The 26,710-nt window shown below is 40.2% G+C and overlaps 2 protein-coding genes across 2 annotated transcripts in view; both read left to right on the top strand.

Moving 5' to 3' along the window:
- BDP1 (BDP1 general transcription factor IIIB subunit) overlaps window positions 1-18,114 on the top strand; it is a 121,061-nt gene extending 102,947 nt beyond the window's left edge. The window contains exons 39-47 of the mRNA XM_075847521.1: window positions 583-616; window positions 1,893-2,080; window positions 2,285-2,354; window positions 3,385-3,565; window positions 3,655-3,787; window positions 6,386-6,416; window positions 12,084-12,339; window positions 12,837-13,104; window positions 17,481-18,114. Coding sequence (XP_075703636.1) covers window positions 583-616; window positions 1,893-2,080; window positions 2,285-2,354; window positions 3,385-3,565; window positions 3,655-3,787; window positions 6,386-6,416; window positions 12,084-12,339; window positions 12,837-13,104; window positions 17,481-17,609 — 1,290 coding nt within the window. The 3' untranslated portion in view covers window positions 17,610-18,114. The remainder of the gene's footprint in view (window positions 1-582; window positions 617-1,892; window positions 2,081-2,284; window positions 2,355-3,384; window positions 3,566-3,654; window positions 3,788-6,385; window positions 6,417-12,083; window positions 12,340-12,836; window positions 13,105-17,480) is intronic.
- A 7,579-nt stretch (window positions 18,115-25,693) lies between these two features.
- The window catches only part of MCCC2 (methylcrotonyl-CoA carboxylase subunit 2), a 117,315-nt gene continuing 116,298 nt past the window's right edge, over window positions 25,694-26,710 (top strand). The window contains exon 1 of the mRNA XM_075838036.1: window positions 25,694-25,942. Within this exon, the coding sequence (XP_075694151.1) occupies window positions 25,811-25,942 (132 nt within the window). The 5' untranslated portion in view covers window positions 25,694-25,810. The remainder of the gene's footprint in view (window positions 25,943-26,710) is intronic.

Consider the following 26,710-nt stretch of genomic DNA (forward strand, 5'->3'; position numbering starts at 1 on the left):
CCATCTAGATCACCAGATCTCCCCGTCAATATTGATCCTCAGCTTGGTCAAATGTTCATGTTTCGAGCCATGGGGAAAGAGACCAGCTCCGCCAGAAGTGTTTATCTAATTATTTCCAGAGAGACCAAAGATTGGGCATGTTGAAATCCAACATGCCCGATCCTAGTTTCTCCCAGGACACCACTACACACTAGTATTACTCAGCACTGCGGAATATGTGGGCAGCGTTGTGCAAATGAATACAATGAACTTCTAGTTTGGTACTGAACTAATGCTATTTTTTATTGTAATTTGCCACAGACTCCGAGTATCTGTACTTATAATATGCTGCTCCAGTTAAGTTACAGATCTGCTTTACATTGAGAAATTACTTGGACGCCTTTTGGCTCCTTAGTCTAAAAATGTTTATTTTTTGGTTCCATTTGTGATCATTTTTTATGCCATCCGGAACCAAGTTTAAGAGTAAAAGAAATATGATTAGCTTTCTTTTATGTGTGTGTTGGGGGGGGTATGGAGTTTTTTGTCAATGTCAAAATCTAATAACCACCTGACCACCTCAAATATTGTTGCATTACAATCTAGGTCGTGGTTCTTCAATCTCAACCAGATAAGAAAGGTAAATGTTAATAACTTTTAAGGCAATGATGAATTACTTGTTCTTTTCATGGTGATACATATATATATATATATATATATATATATATTATATATGTATGTATGTATTTATTTTAAATTTTTTGTCATGCATTATTAATAGAAAATAAAAATGAAAGATTGAGGATTTTTTTCTGACCAGAAGTATGGACAATTCTTGAGTCTAAAACGTAAACTTATTTGACTTGAGACTCCCATTTACAACATTTAAAGAGACTCTGTCACCACATTATAAGTGCCCTATCTTCTACATAAGGAGATGGGCGCTGTAATGTAGGTGACAGTAATGCTTTTTATTTACAGAAACTATCTATTTTCACCACATTAGGAGCGGTTTTATCTTTATGCTAATTAGTTTCTTAATGCCCAAGTGGGCGTGTTTTTACTTTAGACCAAGTGGGCATTGTACAGCGGAATGTATGACGCTGACCAATCAGAATCATGCACTCCTCTCCATTAATTTACACAGCGCATATTGACACTGCGTTATTCACTACGTGCTGTCTTATACTGACACATCTGAAGTGTTTAGAAAGTGACTAGACATTCCTTCCAGCCAGGATGGGATGTCTGTTCACAATCCCTGCACTTCGTTAACGTTTGTTTGGTACTTACAGCAGAGCAAGAGTAATCTCGCTGTAACCTGTCATTTGCAGCGAGATTACGCATTGCTCTGCTGTAAGTACCAAACAATCGTTAACGAAGTGTGAGTTGATTTCCATAATGAACATTTGGGAGGGGGAGCCTGCAGTAAGCCACTCCTCCTTTCCAGACCCCTTTGAATGGAACCTGAATCATTGTTTTGCCGACACTGTAGTTGCGTTCGGTCTGAATTAGCTTGATAACCATAAAGTACGTTAAAAACCCTTTTTATATAGTGCGTTTAAAGGGGTTGTCCTACGAGAAATATTTCATCACAGATTCATAGAATGTTATCGATTGTTTGATTTGTGGCTTTTCCCCTTTGTCACACAGCGAACAGTGAATGGCCTGATAGGGAATGGAGAGGGGGAAGTTTATTGTGGGGAAAACCCCTTTTGAGCTGAACTCTTGTTTGTAATGGATAACAAGGCTACTTGTTCTTGAGACCGTTTTGATACATAAGACCCTATACATTAGGTCTGTAGATGAACACAAATGCTGTGATAATTGTTAGAGATCAGAACTTTTCTATAAACTCCATGACCGCACTATCTATATATAATCTATGTGACCCACTGCAAACCTTTTCTTGCCAGGGGAATTTCCGAGTCCTGATCAATGTACAGAAAATCAACTGTCCAGTTCTGCAAGACAGGATAACCGAGAAATAAGTACTTCTAATCTGGAGAACAAAACACAGACACGTGGCATCACTTCAGACTTCAGACCAGCTGAGGATTTATCAAATACAATAAATGACAACTTGGCATTTCCAGCAGAGCAGGTAAGAAGACAGCTGATATTTGTAGTGCTATTCCAAATGTATCATAGATTATTTTATTTCTATATTAAAATATTGATTTTAAATTGTATCTTTTGTAATGTGTGGGGGTTCTTCAAGTATTTGTATCGTGAAGATACTAAATGTAAAGTAAGAATATACTGTAGTATGACGTTTTTAATACCCATTTTTCTCTGTACGTATTAGATTGGTTACCCTGTCATGCAAGGGGAGGCTCAACAGCAAGATTTTAGTTCTCAAGATGTCACTGTATCAGGTATGGTGATTATATATATATATATATATATATATATATATATATATATAATTTATTTCTTTTAAACGTTTAATTGAAGAAATTCGGTACGATATAGAGTATTGCAACAAACATTACAAACTTTTCTGCACATGTGACAATCCGAGCATACAGTGTAAGTGCTCACAGTAAGGAAAAGAGACCATTCAAGCCTGAAGCAGAAGACTATGTCAAGCGATTCAGGAGTAATTGGCCAGTGCAAACTACTTTACAATATATGTATATTCCAACCATCGCTTCAGCCTAGGCACCTAACTAGAAGAGAGTCCAGCTCTCAAATAGTCAGGGGATATTTATATATTTATTTTTTGCTAGAAGTCAAGTTGGTAATTTAAAGAAAATGGGTGATTCCTAGATCTATAACTTTTTATTCTAGTATGGCTCCACTTCTCCTATCAGAAGTGTCGCAGCGAGACGCAGATGGAAGCATGAGAGGTCCTGTAGCCTAGGCAACCATAAGACGCCAGAAGCCTCTCCGGTAAATCTCTTATTTATTATAGTAAGAGCTCTGCAGGTGAGGTTGCTACAATCCTATGGTTGCCTAGGCTACAAACCAGTCCTGTCTGCAGACTGCCACGCTATTCCGTGCCATTTTAATTAATTTTTTTATTCGGGCTTTCAAAACATTATAATAAAATTGAACATGAAACCAGGAGAAGCACACGTCCTACCACAGAAGGCAAGAGCATTTTAGGATGATCTGAAGGTTAAAGAATGAGGTGGCTGCATCGCACCAAATGGGTAATGTAGACTTTGACTAAAACTGAATAGTCCGGGCCTCACTGGGTGCGAAGGCCAAGGTGACGTTACCTGATTTTTATCCAAAAAGTAGAGTTCTAGAATACCCTTGCATTCTGAACGTGGCTTTTTGTTCTCCTTCTTTTTTTTTTTAACCACGCCTGATGATGATCATCTTAATTTTGGGAGTTGGAGAATATCCTGTTTACACCAGTACCTAGTAGTCTCCTGTTTTGTTTGCTTTCCTTTACAGATTGCCTCCTAGGTGAACATGACCATGGAGAAGAAGATACATTCATTTTGACGCTGGTGGAAATTCCCATAAATGATGACTACGCCTATTCATGTAATTCAAACACGGCAGAAAGTCTTCCAGCCCCGGTGTTGATCAGTTCAGGCTCCTCACAAGTCCGAACACAGAATCTGAATCCCAGGTGAGATAATGGTGATATGTGGCTAGGCTAATAGAATAAGACATTCTTCTCAGATTGATGGCGTTTTCTTCTTTATCTCCTTCACACAGTGTGGAGACTGTATCCAATGAGCCTTGTACAGTTGGTCAGGAAGACAAAGAGCTGATTTTGAGTGCGAGAAGTTCTCGGTGCATTGATGAAGACGACCACACTCCTCTGCAAAATAAATCCCTTGTTTCTGAGGTAACAAAATATTTAGTTTTTGGTATGGAAGGAACAACAACGTGTGTCAGTTTTAAATAAGGCGTTGAACTGGTTTATCGATAATCGTGGCGGTGAAGGACTTTTTTCTTTTCTTTTTTTTTTTTTTCTTCATCTTCTTTTGTGGCGTTGCAAAGTACATCACGTGAGAATGTGTATGACAACCAGCCTGATTTCTAAACCTTTATATATATAGCTGATACTTTGGTAATATTCCGTGCTTATTAATTTCCTAAAGGAAATGTAATACCTATATATATATATATATATATATATATATATATATATATATATATATATATATATTTTTTTTTTTTTTCTTAATTTGAACCAGATACTAAATCCGTTTTTATTTTGTGATCGTAGGTTTTTTTTATTTTCTATATTCTGTGCATGATTATGGTGGCACCCATCTCACCTGAGCTGCTGTTAACAGCATTTTGAGATATGCTTTACTGCAGCCACGTGGACCATAGGAACCTGTGAACAGGAGGGGACCCTTTGTCTTTTATATGGGAGAGTTTTCTAGGCTATGCTCTGTGACCTGTGCAGAGGTCATTGTACAGGAAGGGGGGGGGGAGGGGGGGAGCGGTGTATCACCTATTATTAATCATGGATTTTGTGTTCTCTATATATACGTGGTACCTGTCATTGTATTTCTGCCTGTGATTAGGATAATAAAGAGAACTATTGAGAAGTGATCTCTACAGAACAGGAAGTGTCTGTCTATTGGCTCAGTGACCAGAGTGAAAACTGCAAAATTTTAGGATTAACTTTTAATATAGAAAATGACATAGAACATTAAAGAAAAAATCACCAAAAGTTCTTACAAAATGTTAAACATAAAAACATCATTTAAACCAGAAGTCATTTACTGATGAGACATTCCCTTCAATATATCTGTAAAGCTATCAGAGTGCCATTTCAGATACAGAGCTCCGAATCCCATGCAGATTGCTTGCGAGCTTACTACATACTGTTTTATACGTTGAACTCGCTAATTGATGTAAGCTCAGGCAGACAGAATTGATCATTGAACCCTATATGCAGGGGATATAGAGGTCTGTTTTAGCAAAACGAACCTACGGCCACTATAAAGTTTTATATTCGGAAATTAATCAGCACAGAATATTAGACCTAAAAACGACACTGTGTTAAAAGGTGGACATTAAATTTAAAAAGGACCGGTCTCCATCTAATGTACATATATAACCTTTGGCCCACTCCCTGCCTGTTTCCAGCGCTGTTTTTTCATGGTTATTCGCTGTAGTCAGCCAACGGGGTAGAACTACAGTGAATCTCCCCTGGGTGGAGCATCTTCACTGCCTCTGACACTATCCAATCAGCGAGAGGCAGATTATGACAAGTGTGTTTGATAGAAGTTTCTTCCCAGCGTGGTCTACCTAGGCAAGGCTAGTCATAAGCTGTCTCGTGCTGATTGGACAGTGTCAGAGGCCCTGAAGAAGGCTCCACCCAGGGAGATTCACTGTAGTTCTTGCCCCGTTGGCTAACTACCTGTGAATTACCATATTGGGTGCTTAAATTAAGAAGCATAATTACTCAGGAATAAAGGGGGGGGGGGCGGGAGCAGAACTAAAAAATAAAAAAAATAGTTGGAAAAAGGGAGGGAGTGGGCCAAAGGTGGTAATATATGGACATTAGATGTTGGGTCCCCTTTAAGGTTATGGGAAAATACTTTTCTGTTCAGGATGATAAATTGGTTCTGCTGACAAATTCTGTATAGTACATTAGAAGATTTTTATAAATACTTTGAAACCGATTTATTCAAAATAATTAATGTATGAATCTTGGGAAGGCGTTAGGCTGCATTGTGTGACAATATTATGTCGTCACTGATGCAATTTTAAGGGCATTCCTGCAGAGAATTGTCTGCTGGATTCTCTACAAAAAAACCTTAAATGGCTTTTTCGAGTTAACTTTTATGGCTTTTAACCTCGGAATGTGATTACATTTGTAATGCACTTACTGTATCAAAATTGGCCCCGTTTCCCGATGCTGCCATGTGGCATATGACTTGTGACATCACTCTTTGCCCGCTCTATTTACCAGCCGTATACCTATCACATGCTCAAACTGCCTGGTGGACGGCACGTCACTAGTGTATGGGCTGTTATACAGCCAGGAACGCGCATGTAGACAAGCGAGAGAACAGCAGGGACCATGCATTCTCGATCCTGGCTGTATAACAGAACAGCCCATACACCGCCTAGTGACGTGCCATCTACCAGGCAGAAACTTTTAACAGTTTGACCATATGATCGGTATACGGCTGCTAAACCGAGCGGGCAAAGAGTGACATCACCAGTCATGTGCCCCATGGCAGCATCGGGAAACAGGGCCAATTTTGATACAGTAAGTCCATTACAAATGTAATCACATTCAGAGGTTAAAAGCACTGACACAAAAGTGTTAACTCGGAAAACCCCTTAAAGGCCTATGACCAGTGTAAATCTTGCAGTGTTGATTGACATTTACTGTTCATTAAGATCAGCTTGTTCAAGCTGTAAAGCTTTTATTTGTGCTTTGAAATCTAACGCTTTTTTTTTTTTGTTTTTGTAGCAAGTAGATGATCCGGAAAACATAGCTACGGGTAAATATTTGTTAAATCTAACAATTTTTAAATGTTATGCTTGAGCATTTATTAGGGCTCTGCACTTGTGCATTGGATCATTCTGGTAAAAATAGCGCTGCGTGCAGAGCTTTTTTTTTTACTTGTCATCACAATGGAACCCAACGTTCCCGGCTGTAAGTCAATGGGGTCTGTCAGGCCCCGCTGATATGCATTGTGCAAAGAATCCGTCACTGCGTCGTAGCCTCCCTTACAAACAGAAGCCAGTACACCGATGTCAACAGAGCCTAAGTTTTATCACGGTTTCAAGGGTTTGATCCACATACAAGAAACAGGGCAGCACATCCAGGAAAAAAGAGGAACTTATTCACCCAGCAATGCAATGTTTCAGTCCAACTGGACCTGCATCAAGCATGTGAACAGAACACACAAACACCGTTTATAAGGACTCAGTCATAAATGATAATTACTTAATCCATTCAAAAGTGTAAAATATCATGCAATACATGCAATAAAAATAAGCAAGGCAGATCTCATAATAAATATAAAGTGCTAAACAGATTAATAATATAATAAGTGCATATAAACAATGTAAGGCTACTGAATAATACTAACAAGTAGCTAAAGTGCCTAATTAGCCAGGAGAAAGTGGATTATAAACACAGGTTACATTACAAACAGTATAACCAGTGGATTTCCTGTTAGGCCGGATTCACATGAGCGTGTTTGGTCCGTGATATTCGGTCCGTATGTCGAATGCATTTCCCATACCGAACACACTGCAGGGGGCCGGGCTCCTAGCATCATAGTTATGCATCATAGTTATGCCTCCCCGTGGAACTAGTGTCCCGTACTGAAAACCTGATTACAGTACGGGACTGTTGTCCCGCAGCGAGGCAGTAACACCTAGCGTCATAGACAACTATGATGCTAGGAGCCTGGCTCCCTGCAGTGCGTTCAGTCCGGGAAATGCGGCCGACATACGGACCGTATATCACGGACCAAGCACGCTCGTGTGTGGGAGGCCGGTCTCTGTCTCGGGGTCTCCTGATCACCACTGCGCATGTCAGTCAAGTCTTTCTACAGCTAGACATTAGAGGATCCACTACTGACAGAAACAGAAAATGCTGTGAACTACGGCATGAGTCAAAAATGACATCACTTGCGCACGCGCACTTCTGTCAACGATCGTCTGGATGCCATCTTATGGGGGAAGACCGCGCTGCTGACTATATATGTATGATTATTATGTATTATATATCCGCCTATAGTATCATGTAGAAGCAGAAAAAGCATAGAATACTAAATTAGTATGTTGTATTTAAACTGTATCTAGGTCAAAATGCAAATTTAAAAAAAGGAAGAAACTCTGGAAATATGTCAGAGCTATGTAAGTGAAGTTCAATAAATCGTACAAACCAAAGGACACCATGTATTCAAGACCCTAAGGATAAATAGAGACCCCCAAGGGTTTGTCTGGATTTAAAGGAAATAAAAAAAAATACATAAAATAAATATAAATATATATATATATATATATATATATATATATATATATATATATATATATATATATATATATATATACATACATATATACAATTTTTGTCTAACAAGCAGGCAAAGTCAGAGTGTCATTGACTGCGTATATTTAGCGAGAGCTCTTATAGCAGATGCTGCTTTTACTTTTATGCCTTCTGAGGCTTATTTTAAATATCTGCATTTATTTTATTGAACAGTACTATGCAAAAGTTTTGGAATGTTGTGGAATAAGTGCTGCAAAGCAAGAATGCTTTCAAAAATGGAAGTGTTACGTTTTTGTTTTTTTATCAGTTAACAATACAAAGTGAATGAACAGAAGAGAAATCTAAATCAAATCAATATTTGGTGTGACCACCCTTTGCCTTCAAAACAGCATAAATTCAGTCATTGATTTTTTTAGGATTAGAGTCAGGTGTATGATTAACCAATTACACCAACCAGGCGATAACGATTATGACTTTCATATGTAGGTTGAAATGCAGTTGTTAGCTATAACAGAAACAGCTGTGTAGGAAGCTTAAAACTTAAAACTGGGTGAGGAACAGCCAGGCTCTGCTTCAAAGGTGAGGTTGTGGAAGACCGTTTCATGTCACAGGTCCACCATGGCAAGACTGAGCACAGCAACAAGACACAAGATAATTATACTTAATCAAGGTCTTTCCCATCAAAAATTTCAAAGCAGACTGGGGTTTCAAGATGTGCTGATCAAGCATTTTTGAAGGAACACAAAAAAATGGGCAATGTTGAGGACCGTAGACACAGTGGTCAGCCAAGGAAACTTTGTGCAGCAGATCATGCTTACTTCCCTTTGAAATTGGAAGATGTCCAGCAGTGCCATCAGCACAGAATTTGCAAAAACCAGTAGGATCCAGGTATGGCCATCTACTGTTTGGAGAAGTCTGGCCAAAAGTGGTCTTCATGGAAGAATTGCGGCCAAAAAGCCATACCTTTGACATGGAAACAAGGCAAAGCGTCTCAACTATGCATGAAAACAGGAACTGGGATGCAGAAAAATGTCAGCAGGTCCTCTGGACTGATGAGTCAAAATGTGAAATATTTGGCTGTAACAGAAGGCAGTTTGTTCGCTGACGGTCTGGAGAGCGGTACATTAAAGAGTGTTTGCGGGCAACGGTGAAGAGTGGTGGAGGTTCTTTGCAAGTTTTGGGCTGCATTTCAGCAAATGGTATTGGGGATTTGGTCAGGATTAATGGAGTCCTCAGTGCTGAGAAATACAGGCAGATACTTATCCATCAGGGAGGCGTCTGATTGGCTACAAATTTATTCTGCAGAAGTACAATGACCCCAAACATACAGACAATGTCATTAAGAACTATGTTCAGCTTTTTGGCTAAGTTGTTATAAGATTTATGCCCTGTCATTGTGTTGTTATGATGTTCATCAGCACGTACACCCTCCTTTTATGGCACAAGATTTGTAGATTATATGGAAGTCTGTGTTCTCTCTTAACATTGAATGAGGTTGGTTTCCTCGTTTCACCCCCCTTGCAACTCTGTAGTCGGGCCACGACATCTTAAGACAAGGGACATCCTCTGTGGGATAGGAGGCTCCCCCTTAATACCTTTTTGCCTATGGAATGTCGTTGCCTCACTACATCTTTTTCTATTTTTTCTTTTGTATATAGTTCTATGTGTGTTTTGCATCTCTCCGGTGTTCACGCCTACATTGTATTATGAAGCTAATTGTTTTCTGAATGGGTCATGGCCCCGATTACTTTCTTGACACTGAATGTAAATGGGTTTGGGACACCGCAAAAGAGGTCTCAGGTGTTCAAAATGTTTAAACAGGATAAGCCGGACGTCTTGATGTTGCAGGAGACTCATTTCCGCCATGAGAGGTTACCCCGCTTGCCGTTGTCCTCGTACAGCCAGTGGTTCCATAGTACCCATACATCGGCCTCTAGAGGTGTGACTGTAGGTATTCATAAAGATTTTCCATTTAAAGTAGAAGTTTCAAAGGCTGACCCGGCGGGCCGATATATTTTTCTTAAGGGTTCTCTCTGCAACACCAAGATGACTATAGCATGTTTGTATGCCCCCAATGATAAACAGATTCCGTGGTTGCTTAAGACATTACGTATACTTAAGAGTTTTGGGGAGGGGATGTCAGTTGTGGGAGGGGATCTAAATGTGGCGCTGGAACCTGATCTCGACTCTACTTCGACCGCCCGTGTGTTCACTCATCGAGCTATGCACAAACTTAAATTGATGTTATATAACTGCCAGCTAACGGATGTATGGCGTCTCTCCCATCCACAGGAAAGAGACTATACATTTTATTCACATCGACATAAAGTATATCGCAGACTAGACTACATCTTTATGTCTACGCCGTGCCTTTCAAATTTGCAGTCAACTTCCATAGGGCATATTACAGTTTCAGATCATGCCCCGGTGCTGGCTACAATACATGTTCGAGATCTGCCGGTCAGATCTTGGTCCTGGCGGCTTAATGACACGATACTCTCAGATGAGGTGCACACGGGGGTCTTGGGTGCGAAATTGGAGGAATATTTTTGTCTAAATAGTACACCTGATGTAACAGTGCCAGTAATATGGGAAGCCCATAAAGCATTTATCCGAGGTGAATTCATTGCATTATGCTCTCGTTTGAAGAAGGATAGGAATAAGAAAATGCAGTCTTTGCTGGCGCAGATCTCGGCTCTTGAACGACTACACCAGCAAACTCTGACAGCTCCATTACGCAAGGAATTGGACTCCCTCCGTCATAATCTTAAAGATATGCTAAATATACAGGCAGCAAAGGCCTTTCAGAGACTCAAATGTCGTATATATTTACATGGGGACAGGGGCTCAAAATTGATGTCCAAAATGCTCAAGACTCAAACGGAGAAATCCTTTGTTTCCTCTGTTAAGACTGCCTCGGGTCAGCGGGTTTCTACCACTCCTCAAGTGGCCGAAGCCTTTAGACAGTTCTACGCTAATTTATACAATCTAGACGCTCAAGGTCCAGCGAGTTCATTAGCCTCAGCACACGAAGACAGAGAGGTGGCGGTTCGGTCTTTCCTCAGCAAACTGACTTTTCCCCAATTATCAGATAGTGAAAATACATCCCTATTGGCCCCCTTCACGATAGAAGAACTATGTTCAGCATAAAGAAGAACAATGAGCCCTGGAAGTAATGATATGGCCCCCACAGAGCCCTGATATCAACATCATCGAGTCTGTCTGGGATTGCATATAGAAGGATTTGAGGAAGCCTACATCCACAGAAGATCTGTGCTTAGTTCTCAAAGATATTTAGAACAACCTCCCTGCTGAGTTCCTTCAAAAACTGTACAAGTGTACCTAGAAGAATTGATGCTGTTGTGACGGCAAATGGTGGTCACGCCAAATATTGATTTTAGATTTCTATTCTGTTTATTCACTTTATAATTTATTTATTTTTTTATCAATTTACAAAATACAGACCGTTCTATTTTTGAAAGAATTCTTACTTTGCAGTATTTTTCCACAACTGCCTAAAACTTTTGCACTGTAATATGTCTGACCATCTTTAAACTAGCTAATGTATTAGATCCACCTGTGCACTTTTATAATGACTGTGCGATAACCTTACGACTTATTAGTAAAAAATCTGCTGCTTGTGTGGATAATCATCCATCGCATTACTAGGGGATTATTTTGTACGTCCTGTGACTTCATAGGGCAGATTTATTGTCAACATTTTGTAAACTTTAATTTATAGCACACAGTAAATTTATTGACACTGCATAAAGAATAATCATGCTGTTGATGAATAAGTTATTGGTAATAATATAGAGCTGACATATTTTATGTTTACTATTTCTTGTAAAGCGCTGTCGAATATCACAATAAAATGAGAGCGAATTTCATATAATGACATTTCTATAAAGGGGTTGTATGAGATTAGAAAAACATTAGTACTGGATCTCAGCCCCTTTCACTGGAATGAAGCGGAGTTGCAATTCTAGATACACCCTGGACAGCAGTGGCACTCTTTCTGGAAAAAAGAAGCCATGGTTTTCTAATGTTGTACAGCCCCGTTAAAGAATAATATATTCTGAGGGTGTCCATTTCATTGCACCACTGCGATAAGCCACAAAAAAATTTAAATATAGAATTATCATACATGTATATTTTCCAGATGTTGAAGCGGATGGTGACCGTAAAGTTGCATCTGAGGTTTCAGTTACGGAACCCAAGACTGAAGAACCAGCTGGGATTTCTCAAATTAGTGCTACTGCTGTAAGAGAGAGACCCACAAGCTGGCCGGCAGCGGCGGCCAGTGGTCCTGTGCCTATGGACATGCCCGGAATATCTACGACTGACTCTTTAAACAGAAACCGACTGCCTCTAGTATATGCAAATCCAGTAACAACTTCTAAAACAACATTAAAAAGGTGAGTCCACTGTCCCTTCCATGTAATGGACACTGAAGCAATCAAAAATGCAGAATATATCTCCTACGGTTACTTGTTAGGATATCTCCATATGTTGGCGCATATTGCCTTATCTTTGCACTTACAATGATCACACTGTCTACTCCCTAATATTTAGTAGATACATATTTTTCAGCATTCTCGAAAATGTACGGCACAGGTACGAAGTAGGTTATACACCGTAACGTACAGGTATGACACAGGCTGCACTATTACTGGCATGAGTTGGCTATAGCTTCTACGGTAGCAGTTGGGATCGAAACCATTTTACCCCTTAGATATAGCTCTCAATAACGACTGCAGCAGCTAAGGATGTACATGGAGGGAGGGAGTGCTCTGTTACCCCATCGGTGCCCCCCTGCTATTGCATCGATGAATGGTTGCTATGGCAACCGGGGGCCTGACATCAGAAAGTCCATATTAGGCCCTGCCGTACAAACGTTTTCTTGTTTTCTTAGGCCTGGGAAAAAACCTTTGGGATTTTTACCTTTGATTTGCAAAGAAAAGCAGCCGAAGGAAACAAGTGAAGAAAACCAGAAGAAGAAAAATCTGCCAAAGCCAAAATGTAGAAATATTTCCCCTAGAGTCCATGATCAAACGAAAGAAAGTCTAGATTTGAGCCTAGAAAATGCCAATGACTTTGAAGTGCCTTCGTCATCACTTGTTTTTTCACCAACTGAAAAGCAGAATGCTGAAATTGCAGAGGCCTTCCCCTCCACATCTCAAGTAAGTTTGAATAGTCAGTAACTTTTTTTTACCAACTTTGTATAAATCAATAGTATAAGCGAATATAAGAAAGGTTTTCATTATCTTAACTTATCTTATTAGATAAAAAAAAAAATGCCTCTTTCTCCACCACTTAGACTTTTTTTTTTGTTTCACTCTCTTCCTCCTAACATTTTACTCACTGCTGTAGCTTATAGCAAGTGTTTTATTGCACCCCAGTGCTGGATTCGCAGCTACACTGCTCATTACTGCTGTATGATATCCTCCATGTTGCTGCAGATTCTGATGGTGTGCTACAAAGAGATTGGGGAGCAGGGTGCTCTATTCTCTGTGTGCTTTGCATGGGAGACAGTAGCCACTAGGCTTCACCCACTAGCTCAGGGAAAAATGACAATTCAAAAGAGCCTGCAGAGGGGAAACAGCTAGAAAAAGACCATAAAAGTCATATAATGGACAGAAATGGTGTTATTCCCCATGTACACACATACGACAGCTGATTCAATGTCTTTGTATACTAGACTTCATCTAGGAGAAGTTCCACCTGCCACTATCTAAGGCAGAGTTTGCGCATTACAGTTGCGCCACTTCCTGCAATTTGTTTTATTCAATAGCAAATAGTCATGTTCAGGTTGCACTGTTGTCCGCTGATCTCACTATTGCTGCTTTTATTTTCAAAAACGGTTGCCTCTGACGTGGGCGTTCCCAGTGAAGCATGCACTCTTTCTCCCCCTGCTTTCTCTGGTTAACCTTCTTTCTCTCCCAAATTTCCAAATGTGAAATAACATAATTTACTATGACCATAGATGCTTCTGCAGAGTTTGTTAACCCCTTAACGACCGGCGTATAGTGTTTTTAAGTTGGCCGTTCAGGGTAGTTCTTCTGAAGCGCCGCCTTTTCACGTCGGCACTTCGGAAGAACTTTCCCCGCGTCGTGCGGGGTGCTGCTGAAGCCCGGGCTGTTACTAACATTCTCGGGCTTCAGAGCAACGATCGGAGACCACTAACAGTGGTCTCCGATCATATTTAACCCCTCAAATGCGGCGCTCATTAGCGAGCGCCGAAGCTGAGTGATTTTAGAGGGAGGGGGCTCCCTCGATCATCCCATTGGCATCCCTGCGTGCATCGCGTAGTGCCGATGGGTTCTATGGCAGCCTGGGGGCCTAACAAAGGCCCCCAGGTCTGCCTTTAGTAATTGCCTGTTAGGCCATGCCAGAGGCATGACCTAACAGGTGCCTGTCAGTTTTACACTGACCAGCAATAATACACTGCAATACAGAAGTATTGCAGTGTATTATAATAGCGATCAAAACTTTGCACAGTAAAGTCCCCTAGTGGGACTAAAAGAAAATATAATAAAGTTTGAAATAAATAAATGTCCCAACTAAACCCCCCCCCTTTTTACCTTTTACAAAATACTTTATTATGAAAATAAGTAAAAAGTTACTCATATATTTGGTATTGCTGCGTCTGTAACTAATCCAACTACAAAACGATTACATTATTTAACCCGCACGGTGAATGCCGTAAAAAAACAACGCCAGAATTGCTGTTTTCTGTTTATCCTTCCTTCAAAAGAATTTGATAAAAAGTGATCAAACAGTCGCATCTACTCCAAAATGGTACCAATAAAAACTACAAGTCGTCCTGCAAAATAACAGCGCTCCTACAGTTGCATCGGTCAAAAAATAAAAAAGTTCTGGCTCTTCAAATATGGAGAGACAAAAGCAAATTAAGACGCAAAAAAATGGCAACATTTCTGTGTTTTTTTTTCCAGTACCCCACTAAAAAAGTTATTAAAAAGTTAATCAATAAATGAGATGTACCCCAAAATGGTGCTATTATAAAATGCAACTTGTCCCGCAAAAAATAAGTAGTCGCAAAAATAAAAAAGTTATAGATCTTTGAATGCGACGATGGAAAAACTAAAAAAATTGCTCGGTCATTAAGGTTTAAAATGCCTTTGGTATTATGGGGTTAAAGAAGCAAAAGAATAATATGACTGCAGGATCACACGACACATCGGGTTTGTTTTTAGCAATAGAGCAACAGCTGCACATGGGTCTACATAGGAACTGCATACACAAAACTGCACAATGTTTTTAATCAAAATCACCATTTACAAGGTGATATCCCACTAGCTAGAACTCTGCAAGGACAATGCGTACCACATGAGAAGGCAGTGCGCACAGCATGTAAATAGCTTGGAAAATTAAAAAAAACAATGTCATGGCTTTAGAAGCTTCTGATTGGCTAATTGACATAATTTGCCTTAATTGGAGGTATACCTGTGGCGGTATTTTAAGGCTTACCTTAAAACCCTACTTTCCTCTTTTGCTTGACCTTATGGGAAAATTTAAAGAAATCAGCCAAGACATCTGTAAAAGAACTGCAGACCTCTGTCTGGTTCATCCTTGGGAGCAATTTCCAAACGCATGAAGATACCACATTTATCTGTTCAAAAGATAATATGCAAGTTTAAACCCCATGGGACCACAAGGTCATCATACCATTCCTCTCTAGGAGACAGAAGGAGTCTCCTTCCTGAATGTACTTTGCTGCTGTTCAATTAATTTATATTTTTTGAACCAAACGACCTTGCTGGAGGAAATGCAAAAGTATCTATATCCACAGTAAAACGTCTGCTATAGCAACATAACCTGAAGGGCCGCTCAGCAAGGAACCAAAACCGTCATAATAAAAGTTAGCTTACAGTTTGCAACTGCACATGGGGATCAAGAGCTTATTTTTTGGAGAAATGCCCTCTGGTCAAAAAAATGGAACGGTTTGGCCATAATGACCATCCTTATGTATGGGGGGAAGCTTGCAAGCCCCAGAGAACGCCATCCCAACCGCGAAGCTCTGGGAAGGCAGCCTCATGTTGTGGGGGTGCTTTGCTGCTGGGACGGGGGACGGGGGACTGGTGCACTTCATAAAATAGATGTCAATGTAAGGAAGGAAAGTTCTATGGAGGTATTGAAGCAACCTCTCGAGACATCAGCCAAAAAGTTAAAGGCCATGTACACCTTTTGAGCCACAATTTATTTTTATTTTTTAAATAAATCAATGTTTTAAGTTATTTCAAACAACTTTTAAATGAACTTTAAGAAGCAAAAAAAATAAACATTTTAATTTTTTAAAGAGGATCTGTCACTAGTTTAGCTAGAAGATAGAGCCTTACTAATCTAATAGGCGCTGTCACACTGATAATGCTAGTGAAAATTGTGTCCCAAAACGTTTAGCTACACTTCACTTTACAATTGAGGGAACTTATACAGACAATATCAGACATTAGATGGTGGCAAAACGAATTAACAATTCACACGAGGAGTGAGGAGAAAGAGGGGTGACACAAAATGTAAAAAGTGCTTGTTAACTACGATGGTCCAGCCATCTTTTTATACATATGGGGTAGTGCACCTAAAGCTGCATGAGACAGTCACCAGCCAGTAACTGTGTATGACAGACATGAAGTGTATTAGGGTGCATGGAGTGTGGGGGATGCGGCTGAATGAGGGGGTCATGTTCTGATGATTAATGTAAATGGGGTCCAAAAAAAGGAGTCCGATATAGGCCTGTCTTTGTTTCAGGGCACATTTAAAACTGGATGTTAGGAGTTAATCTGGTTGTCTGCGGTAGCGCATTCTAGGGGACTGGTGCAGCACAAGAGAAATCTTGGAGACGGGAGTGGGAGGTCTGGATTGTGGTGGATGTTAATCTAAGGTCGTTGGCAGAACTTAGAGTGCGAGTAGGGTGGTAGACAGATGAGGAAGGAGATGTAAGGAGGTACAGCACTGTGGAGAGCTTTGTGGGTAAGAGTAATAAGTTTGAATTTAATTTTGAAAGGTATGGCCAACCAGTGCAGTGACTGGCAGAGGGTAGAGGCGTTAGTGTAGCGGTTGGTCAGAAAGATGAGCCTGGCTGCTGCATTGAGGATAGATTGGAGAGGGCAGAGTTTAGTGAGTGGAAGACGGAATAGTAATGAGTTACAGTAGTCAAGACGAGAGTGAATCAGAGTGACAATGAGAGTTTTGGCTGTTTCCACAGTAAGAAAAGGGTGGATTCTGGAGATGTTCTTGGGGTGAAAGTGACAGGAGCGTGAAAGTGATTGAATGTGAGGAGTAAAGGAAAGATCTGAGTCAATAATAACCGCGAGACAGCGGGTGTCTTTCTGTACTCTACTATATTAATTATGCAAACAAAGTATTCGCCCTGTCTGTACTATGTTTGTCTTGCCTTGATTAGTTCTCAAAATCTTTATTGAATTTAAAAAGTAAATGGCACATTGTAGGTGGAGGATTTTGTATTGGGGCCCAGGGGCTTCAAGTTACTCCCCTGGTGGAAGAATAAGACTGACTCTTATCTTTGTTTACATTTCAGATTTTGGATAGTCCAGATACAGAGCTAAACACGCCGTCCAAATCACATGACCTAGCTACTGAAGAAGAAGAAGCCGCTCCCGTGTCTGAATATTTTTTTAGTGATATCTTCATGGAGGTCGATGACTGATGGAATCGGACAGTTAGCGCTTAGCTACACACATTGGCACACCTGACTATCATGTACAGTATCTGAACTGGATGTGCCTTGTACAGCATTGGATATATTTTACAGGGAACACGCATGCTCTGCGCCTTTTTTTAATATATGTATAACCGTTGTGTACAGTCAGACATTCTGAAAGATCTCTATTTATTTAATTTATTTATTGGCGGTATTGCTGTGCAATGCATTACAGAATGCTATTTTCAGGGTAAAATATTTGGACTAGCTTAACGAATAGCATTAACGTGATCAAACAGTTTTTTGTTTTTTTAAGCACCATAAATATATTGTATATATGTGTTCTTCTTGATGTTCGACTCCAGGCTGGCAGTCTTATCAGAATTACATTTGGCAATTCTCCTGTTTGTTGATGGTGAGGTTTCAAACAAAAAAGCTTAAAGTGGTATTCCGATTTCAGCAAATGAAAGTTATTCTTTAGTAGGAATTGTATTAATTCCTTCGTTTTTTTTTTTTTATTTAGTTTTTTTTTTAAATATCTCTGCTTTCTCTCATTTAATAGAAACCTTCATTGTTTGCCTTCAGTGGAAGATGTCGTGGTCAAGTGATGATTCTCTGCTCATTACATTACAGAGCTTCTGATACATATATCGGGGGAAATTTTATCAACCGTGTTACATTTTCTGGTGTAGAAAAGTCACAAAAAGGCCCAAAAGTCACAATTTGGCTTTTTTACGGTGTCCTCACCCTTTTTGTGGAAAGCGGGTGTGGCCACAGTGGGCCGACAAATTTATTATTTATGCCAGAAAACTGGCATAAATTACAGGCAAAATCTACACCAGCTCCTAGCTGGTGTAGCTTTCTGTCTGGGGCGTAGCAAGGTAGAGGTCCATGCCCAGCCTTGTACCTTGCCTACGTTCCTCCCATTCCTCATTGGACAAAAAAAAAAAGAAAATGTCAAAATGTACTTCTACTTCTCACCACTTCTCCCCACTGGGTCCCATCCAGCTCCCTCTTCATGCCGCAGCTTATTCAAGGTACTGACCGGGCAGCGTCCATACCTATGCGACGCAGCACTGAACGTCATCACGGATGAGGGGGCGATGGATGGAGTGCAGTCGTGATGCCACAATTGTTGCACATGGCCAGTGGAAAGATGCAACACATTTATTCTCTCTTGTTAATAAATGTGTTGCATCTCACTCCAGCAAATTGGATATGAAGACTGGTGTATAAAACGTCCAGTCTTAATTGTGTGTTCATCACATGACTAAGATTCCCTATTGAATGACTGCAAGCAGAGATCTTGAAATCCATGAATTGATGCAAAAAGCATATTGAAAAATAGTATGATTTTTCATTCTAAAATGAATAAGCTTTGATTATTGAAACTGTAATCCCCCTTTAAGAAAAGGGAAGGGGCTTGGATTGCTTTGTCTCCGCATACAGCAGAAACCGAGCCAAGTAGGGAGGAGCGTGATTGTATCTGTTCACAATTTGCTGCTCTTTAGGATGCATTAAGCCAATTGTTTTTCCACAGGTCTCAGAGCAAATTTGTCAAATACAGTTCAGAATGATTTCATTATTGGTGAATTGTATTCCAGGTCTGGTGAATTGGCAAAACGATTCGCTCATCTCTAGATGAAAGCGAAGGACAAAGTTTCTTGCGCTTTCACAGACCTATTTTTCTTTCGCATTCATTTTTACGTTTGGGGTAACTTTAGCAACCTGGATAAATTGTTAATACAATTGGATTAAGATCCTGTCATGTTGTCTTTTATTTATAGTCTTAAATATCTTGCGTATATACTTAAGACTCCAGGAAAAAGTTATTGGGATCGGCAAGCTCTATAAGGGCAATGCACTTCAAATATCTGCACTTGTTTTGAAAAGCAATCCATAATAAAGGGTGTGCAAAAAAACAATTTCTATATAGGTCCACAATCCTGTGCTGATCGGTTTCATAATATAGCTCTTTAGTGGTTGGAACTTTCTTTTTCTGATACAGAGCTCGAAATCCCCTGCATAAACAAGATTTAGAAGATCACATTCTGGCCTCCTACAGCTGCCACTAGCGGGATTTTAGGAGCTTACTGAATATTGTTATACATAGAACTCAATGATAACACAGTATGCAATAAACTCCCATCTTCCCTCTAGTGGCAGATGCAGGTAGTCAGGAAATCTAGATCTATGCAGGGGATATGGAAGGCTGTATCAGAAAAATGTGGCTCCTGCTCCTACTACAAAGATATATTAGGAAATTAATAGGCAACAAATTTTGGACGTTAAAAGGTGGACATTGACTTTAAGCTGATTATGATAAGTGTTGGCCAAACCGCTATCCAGCCTGACGCCTCAATAAACTTGCATGCTCAGTTTGGTGAAGCATACAAGTTGGTTTCAGTAGGGAAACCTCCAACAACTGGCAACGAGGGACCATAGACGTGAGATCTGCCAACACAAATCTCATGACCAGATCAGGTAGAGCCACTTTTTTTTTGTTCGATACAACAATACTATTCTGCTAACTTAATATGTACTGCAGAAAGGGACACTAAATCTAAACTATTTCGTTTATAAAAATATCTTCTAATATTAGTGACTAATATATGCGGCGTACCAGAAAAGGGCCAACACCCCATCTGTAGGGTGCAGAACTCCTCTATACACCAGGGGGAGGGGGTGCAGGTGGTCACTCCTCAGTGTTCTATGAGATTAAAGGGGACAGCTCTTTAACATTGCACCCCTTTGATGGTCTTGTTCAAAATGTTTGGTTTTTTTTGGCGAGTGAAATATAGTTTTGGTGTACTTGTGTGTTGTATCTACATTTTGAACAGCGCTCTCCAGTCCATGTATGCCAAGGACTCATTTTGGTGTTTTGTTTTTTAAATGGTTTGTTTTGTTTGACGTGTGTGCTTGGCCAATAAAATCGATACTTTTCTTCTTTCTTTTTTTTTTTAAATGTATGTGTGTATATATATATAATAATTTTTTTTTTTTTACTTTGTCCCCTTTTTTATGTTCAAATTTCAAATTTGTTATTTTGAGCCCTATATTTTATTTGGAATCTAACGATGTATAAAATGTACAATCTGTAAAAATAAATTCTAGTGATGGTTTTTTCTGCTACTTGTAATGACATTACGAATGCTCTTACGAAAGTTCAGTTCTTCAGTAGGAGATGGGGATCATTGGTTCACATATCTTCCATCCACAGAACAGTTTGTAGGCCTGCGCGGCAGCAGATCGTCCCTATGGCTCTGTATTTCAGAAACTCGCAGGCCCCATGCGCCTTCCTATAGTATTTTATTACAGAGATTTCTTCCCTAGAAGCAATGCCTTTGTGGCGGAGAATATCTCCTTAAAGGAGTTGTCCTACGATTTAAATATAAAATTTCTAAATTATGGGATAAATTTATATTTCTCCAATCACATGTGAAACAAATTCTCACAAATTGCTTTGGTTCAACTACTCGGTATTTGGAGTGTCAATTGATAGGTGACGTGCCATTCGCTACATCGGCCTTATTCACACGAACGTGTTAAACGGCCGTTGAAACAAGGGCTGTCACATGGACCTATATAATTCAATGTGGCTGTTTCAAGGGAGCGTGTGAAGGGTCCGTGAGAAAATAAAACATGTCATATTTTTTCACGCTTCACGCATCGCTCCATAGATTCTAGTCTATAGGGGATACGTGATATCACATCCTGCAGAGTACGGATGCACCTTGGACGTGAGAAATGCCCGTTTTTCACATCTGAGATGCGCACCGCCTGTGTGAATTAGGCCCTAGTGTGGAATGCTTTACCTTCTCCTTTTTGCCTAGTTTTTCCCTATTCCCTACTTTTCTTTTTTCACTGCGGATTGTCTGCTCTTTGAAATAAAAATACTGCTTATTGTTTGTTTAGGCAAAATTCCTCATAGAGAGTAGCTCAATGTCTTCAGCTGAAACCGCTGGACCTCTGTCCTACTTCTCCATATAACTTCTTGGTTAGTTAAGAGATAGAGGGTCATCTCTATTCTTGCCCAATGATCTCAAATTGTCACGGGGTGCTGATATGTTTATAATGTTTTCTGTATTTGGAAAATGATTAATAAAAACATGACTTATATTATTTTTTTATGTTTATATAATTTTTTTAACATACCAATTTTTCTATTAATATCATTAGAAGAAAGTGTTTGTGTCTGGATATTGCAGTTATATATGTTTTATTTTTTTTTAATTATTACAATAGAAAAATGTTTGCATTATTTATGGCTTTTTTTTTTTTTTTTTTTAAACAAAATCAAGTTTATTGGGATGTACATATAGAATAAAGTGATCTAGACTGAACACAAAAAAAACAAAACAAGCAAAAGCCATGTCCGCAGGCCGGCAGAAGTAGAAGAGTCACTGGAAATTATTTATCCAAGTTCAGGTCCTTGGACAAATCCATTTAGTTACAAAGAATGGACAAATACAAAGACCTTCAGCACATCAATAATAAGGCAAAAACATTGACGCACAGCAAGAAATGCCAATGTGTCCGCATCAATTACAGACGCAAGGAAAAGCAAAGATTTGATGAAATAAGTGTACCTGTGTGTATGCAATGTTAACAAATAAGTAAATCAAGTTATCCAAGAGCTAGTGTGTGATCCGCCGTGGAATATATGGGAGGTGAGATGTCAGGTGCGCGTCATAGAGCGAGAGGAAAGAGGGTGATGCACAGCCTTTTGAGGTTTGAAAAGAACAGCACTATAGGGGGACCAGGCGTTAAAGGGATATAAAGGCAGGTTTTTTGGGGTACGGTGATGACACCGTGTGGGAAGAACGATGCCATAGCTTGGGGAACTTGCCAAAATATTTTTTATGGTGACAAACTTTTTTTTTTTTTAAAGGGCAAGCTGTTGAAGATAATCGAGTCGTGGAGAGGTGTGGTTAGCCATCCAATACCTTACCAAACATTTATGGGCTATAAATAAAAGTTTGTTAGAAAAGGCTGTTTAGACGTAGAGGGATAGTATTCAGGTTCCAGCCATAGGAGGCAGAATGGGATGTCATGTGCCTATGACCCCAAATCCCATCATTAAGGAATCTTATAACCTGTTGCTAGTATCCTTGGATTTCAGGACACTACCAATAAGATGAAAGAAGGTCCCAAGAAAGGTATAGCACACTTGTGGATATGCCATGAATGTCCAAGATGGGTCTTTATCTGCAAACGGAGGCCCAACGTAGATGTTAACCAGCCCTTCCCTGCCTAATCCTAGAAATAGCTGAAACCGTTGTGATGTCCCTGCATGTTAACGGTCTAAAGACTACCTACTTGTGTTGTCACAATTTACCTGTCAAACGGTTGTGATCGCAGAGCAGTTACCTGTCGGGAACACCATTGTGATTTCACAACATCATACATCCCTAATCCTAGCTATAGCTGAAATAGTTGTGATGTCACTGCATGGAACCTCTCTGAAAGCCACTTGTGATGTCACTGCATGGAACCTCTCTGAAAGCCACTTGTGATGTCACAATAGTTTAGTTGACAAACAGTTGTGATGTAACATCAGTTACTTGGTGGAAACACTCTTGCGATAACACAGTAGCTTACACAGGTTGTTACCTCACACTCTGGAGCTATGGTTATTTAACCCGTTAGTGACCGGCCCATAGTGTTTCTACGTCAGTTATTAACGGGCCTTATTCCGATGCCATAGACTTTTTACGTCGCGGCATCGGAATAAGTAAACAGAGCAGGGAGCTGTCAAATCTCCCTGCTCTCAGCTACCAGAGGTAGCTGGGGGCGTCCCTGCTCTGCCGGGTGAGATCGATATTAGTATCGATCTCACCCGTTTAACCCCTCAGATGCGGTGCACAATAGCGTGCACTGCATCTGAGTGGTTTTGGAGAGCGAGAGGGAGCAAACTCTCATCCCACCGGCACCCGGCGATAAGATCGCCAAGTGTCTGTTTATCCGATGGCAGCCGGGGGCCTAATAAAGGCCCCCAGGTCTGCCTGTGGTGAATGCCTGTCCGTTTTACAAAAAAAGTTTAAAAAAAAAATATGAAAAACCCACTTTTTCCCCTTACAAACTTCTTTATTATTAACAAACAAAATAAAGTAAAAAAGTTACACATATTTGGTATCGCCGCGTCCGTAACGACCTCGACTATAAAGCTATTACATTATTTAACCTGCACGGTGAACGTCGTAAAAAATAAAATTAAAAAAAAATGCAAAAATTGCTGTTTTCTTTGAGTCCAGCCTTAAAAAAAAAATGTGATAAAAAGTGATCAAAAAGTCGCATCTACTCCAAAATGGTACCGATAAAAACTACAAGTCGTCCCGCAAAAAAAAAGCCCCCCTACAATTGCATCGGCAAAAAAATAAAAAAAGTTATGGCTCTTCAAATATGGAGACAAAAACAAATAATTTTGAAAAAAAGAGCGTTTTTACTGTGTAAAAGTAGTAAAACATACAAAAACGATACAAATTTGGTATCGTTGCAATCGCAACAACCCGCTGAATAAAGTTATTGTATTATTTATACCACACGGTAAACGGCGTAGATTTAGGACGCAAAAAAGTGGCCAAATTGCAGGGTCTTTTTCTATTCCCCCCCCCCAAAAAAGTTAATAAAAGTTAATCAATAAATTCTATGTACCCCAAAATGGTGCTATTAAAAAGTACAACTTGTCCGGCAAAAAACAAGACCTTATACAGCGATGTCGATGCAAAAATAAAAAGGTTATAGCTCTTTGAATGAGACGATGGAAAAACTTAAAAAATGGCATGGTCATTAACGTCTAAAATAGGCTGGTCATTAAGGGGTTAAACAACGTCTAATGTCATAGAGAAGATGTCACACTGGCGTCCAGGCTGTGAGAACCCTGTAGGCTACATTTGATCCTCTTTGTGATCGCGATCATTGGGCCCACAACGGGATTTGACTCTGAGGGCCCACCTTCCACCTATGATAAAATTTTGACATATACATATTGACAGATACAGGACATATAAATATTGATGCCGTATACTCTATACAGAAATAGTACCAACATATACTGCCCATATAAATAATACGCTGAAGCAGCCCCTTCCCTCTTGGCATCAGTGGGGGTTCACGGCAGTATCACTTTCTGTGATGGGAATAACCCTTTTAATTTACCACATAATTTAGAGATTTCGGAGATTGATCTTGAGAACAATCAAAGGCGGAATTTATTTTTATTTTGCATTCATCTCTAAAAGCAAAAATACATCTCACATATGAAGGTTATCGTCAAAAAATTAAAAAGCTAAGGCTCTCAGTAGGGTAAAAACGGATACATACGCCTAATGTTGAAAGTTAAATCTATTTTAGCTGTGTACTTTTTAATCAAGGAAACGACTCAATGACGGATACCAATAATTTAGGATTTGATCATCTGCCGGGATAGAAGTGCTACTTCCCAGAATATGTAATTTTGCTTGATGGAAGTGGAGCCAGGGAATTGCGGCTGGGGGTACATACATTCAAAGTTGCCAAAAGTCCTGAATTTACAGGGACAATCCTGGCAAATTACTGTCTTAGACGTGTCCCGGCTACTGCCATATTCAATTGTATCTGCGTCCTCAGGATGCAGATACAATTGAATATTATAGCAGAGCAGGAAGCTATCCGCTCCCTGCTCTGCCATTCCCTCATCCTGGAGCGCCAGAATCCCTGACCAGAACTTGTTGGCACTCCAGAATCCCTGCTCCTAGAGGTGTGCCACTATCTACGAGTGGGGGTGTGTGGTACTATCTAGAGGGAGGTGTATGTGGCACTACCTAGAGGTGGTGTGTGCCACAGTGCAGTGAAGCTGCCATAACAACCAATCAGATTCCCGGTCTCAGTTTTCTGTACAGCTTCAAAAATGAATGACGTGGTCTGACTGGTTGTTTCCGGCCCCCTGGGATTGTACGTGAGGTGTTCTGTATTACTAGTAACATTACGTCCTATTCATTGTTTACTGAACGACCCTGAGAGGAAAGGAGGCGGGCAGTAGGAAGTGATGCTACGCCGAGTTTGGTTGGTGCATGCTGTGGGTGTGCCGCAGCGGCACCATCCAATCACGTTGTGTACATGTCATGTGGGAGGTGTGACTACGAGCGTCCTCTCCTGAGCACTTGCCCGGTCAGGGAGAGCAGGACTGAGCGGTATCGTTGTGCCGGTCCCCGTGTAGCCCAGCAGACATGCTGCATACGATGTGGCCCCGGTGGGCTCTCCTGAGAGGCTGCTCCATCGGCTCTCTCCGGCGACTCTACCACGGAGATAAAGTGGCCACAGTCGGCTCCAGACCAGACTCTAGCTCCCCGGCTTACCAGGTAGGCCTGTCACCGCGTCAGGGTCATACAGCCTAATGGGAAATCTACTTCCCGTAACACTCACATAAGAGGGCATTTGGTGCAATGATTTATATTATGTACATTCTGCAAGATGTGATACTACAACTCCGAGCATGCCCTCCCATATGAATGTATGCTGGGGGCTGTAGTTACTTAACAGCTGCAGTGTCACAGATTGCAGAGCACTGAAATGCACAGATGTTTCCATACTCTCAATTATGTGTTTTCAAATAAATCTCTATTATTCTGTACGTTGTAGTTGCCGTTCTGTTGATTTTAAGGTTCTGTTCACACCAGTCTCTTAGATCCATTTTAAACAGATCGGAACGGGAAGCATAATGGCCAACGGACATCTTCTGTTTTGATTTATTTCTTCATTAAATACAGTGGCAAAGATAACAAGGTTAGGGCTGAAGTACACAGTATTCAGGGTCCATGCTACGGAAATCCTGAAGAGGTTACCCTATGGGCCCATACTGTTGTTATGGATTTTCTAATGCGCTGTTCACACTATGTTTAGCATGTCTGATGTATACACCAAACGTATATCCCTGACATAGGCAACGCTGTGCCAATGTATGTCGACTATTGCGGGAAAAAACAGTATACCGCACAGTTCTCTTTTTTACCACATCTCCCTGTATTGAAAAGTGTGGTCAACTACGCTTTTCAATAAAATGGAGGAAAAAATTAAATCTGATACATCTCATAGCTTTGGCCCTGTTCACATCTGCGTCGGGGCATTCC

Source organism: Rhinoderma darwinii, chromosome 1 (genome assembly GCF_050947455.1).
Source record: "Rhinoderma darwinii isolate aRhiDar2 chromosome 1, aRhiDar2.hap1, whole genome shotgun sequence".
In the NCBI taxonomy this organism is placed as follows: Eukaryota; Metazoa; Chordata; class Amphibia; order Anura; family Rhinodermatidae; genus Rhinoderma; species Rhinoderma darwinii.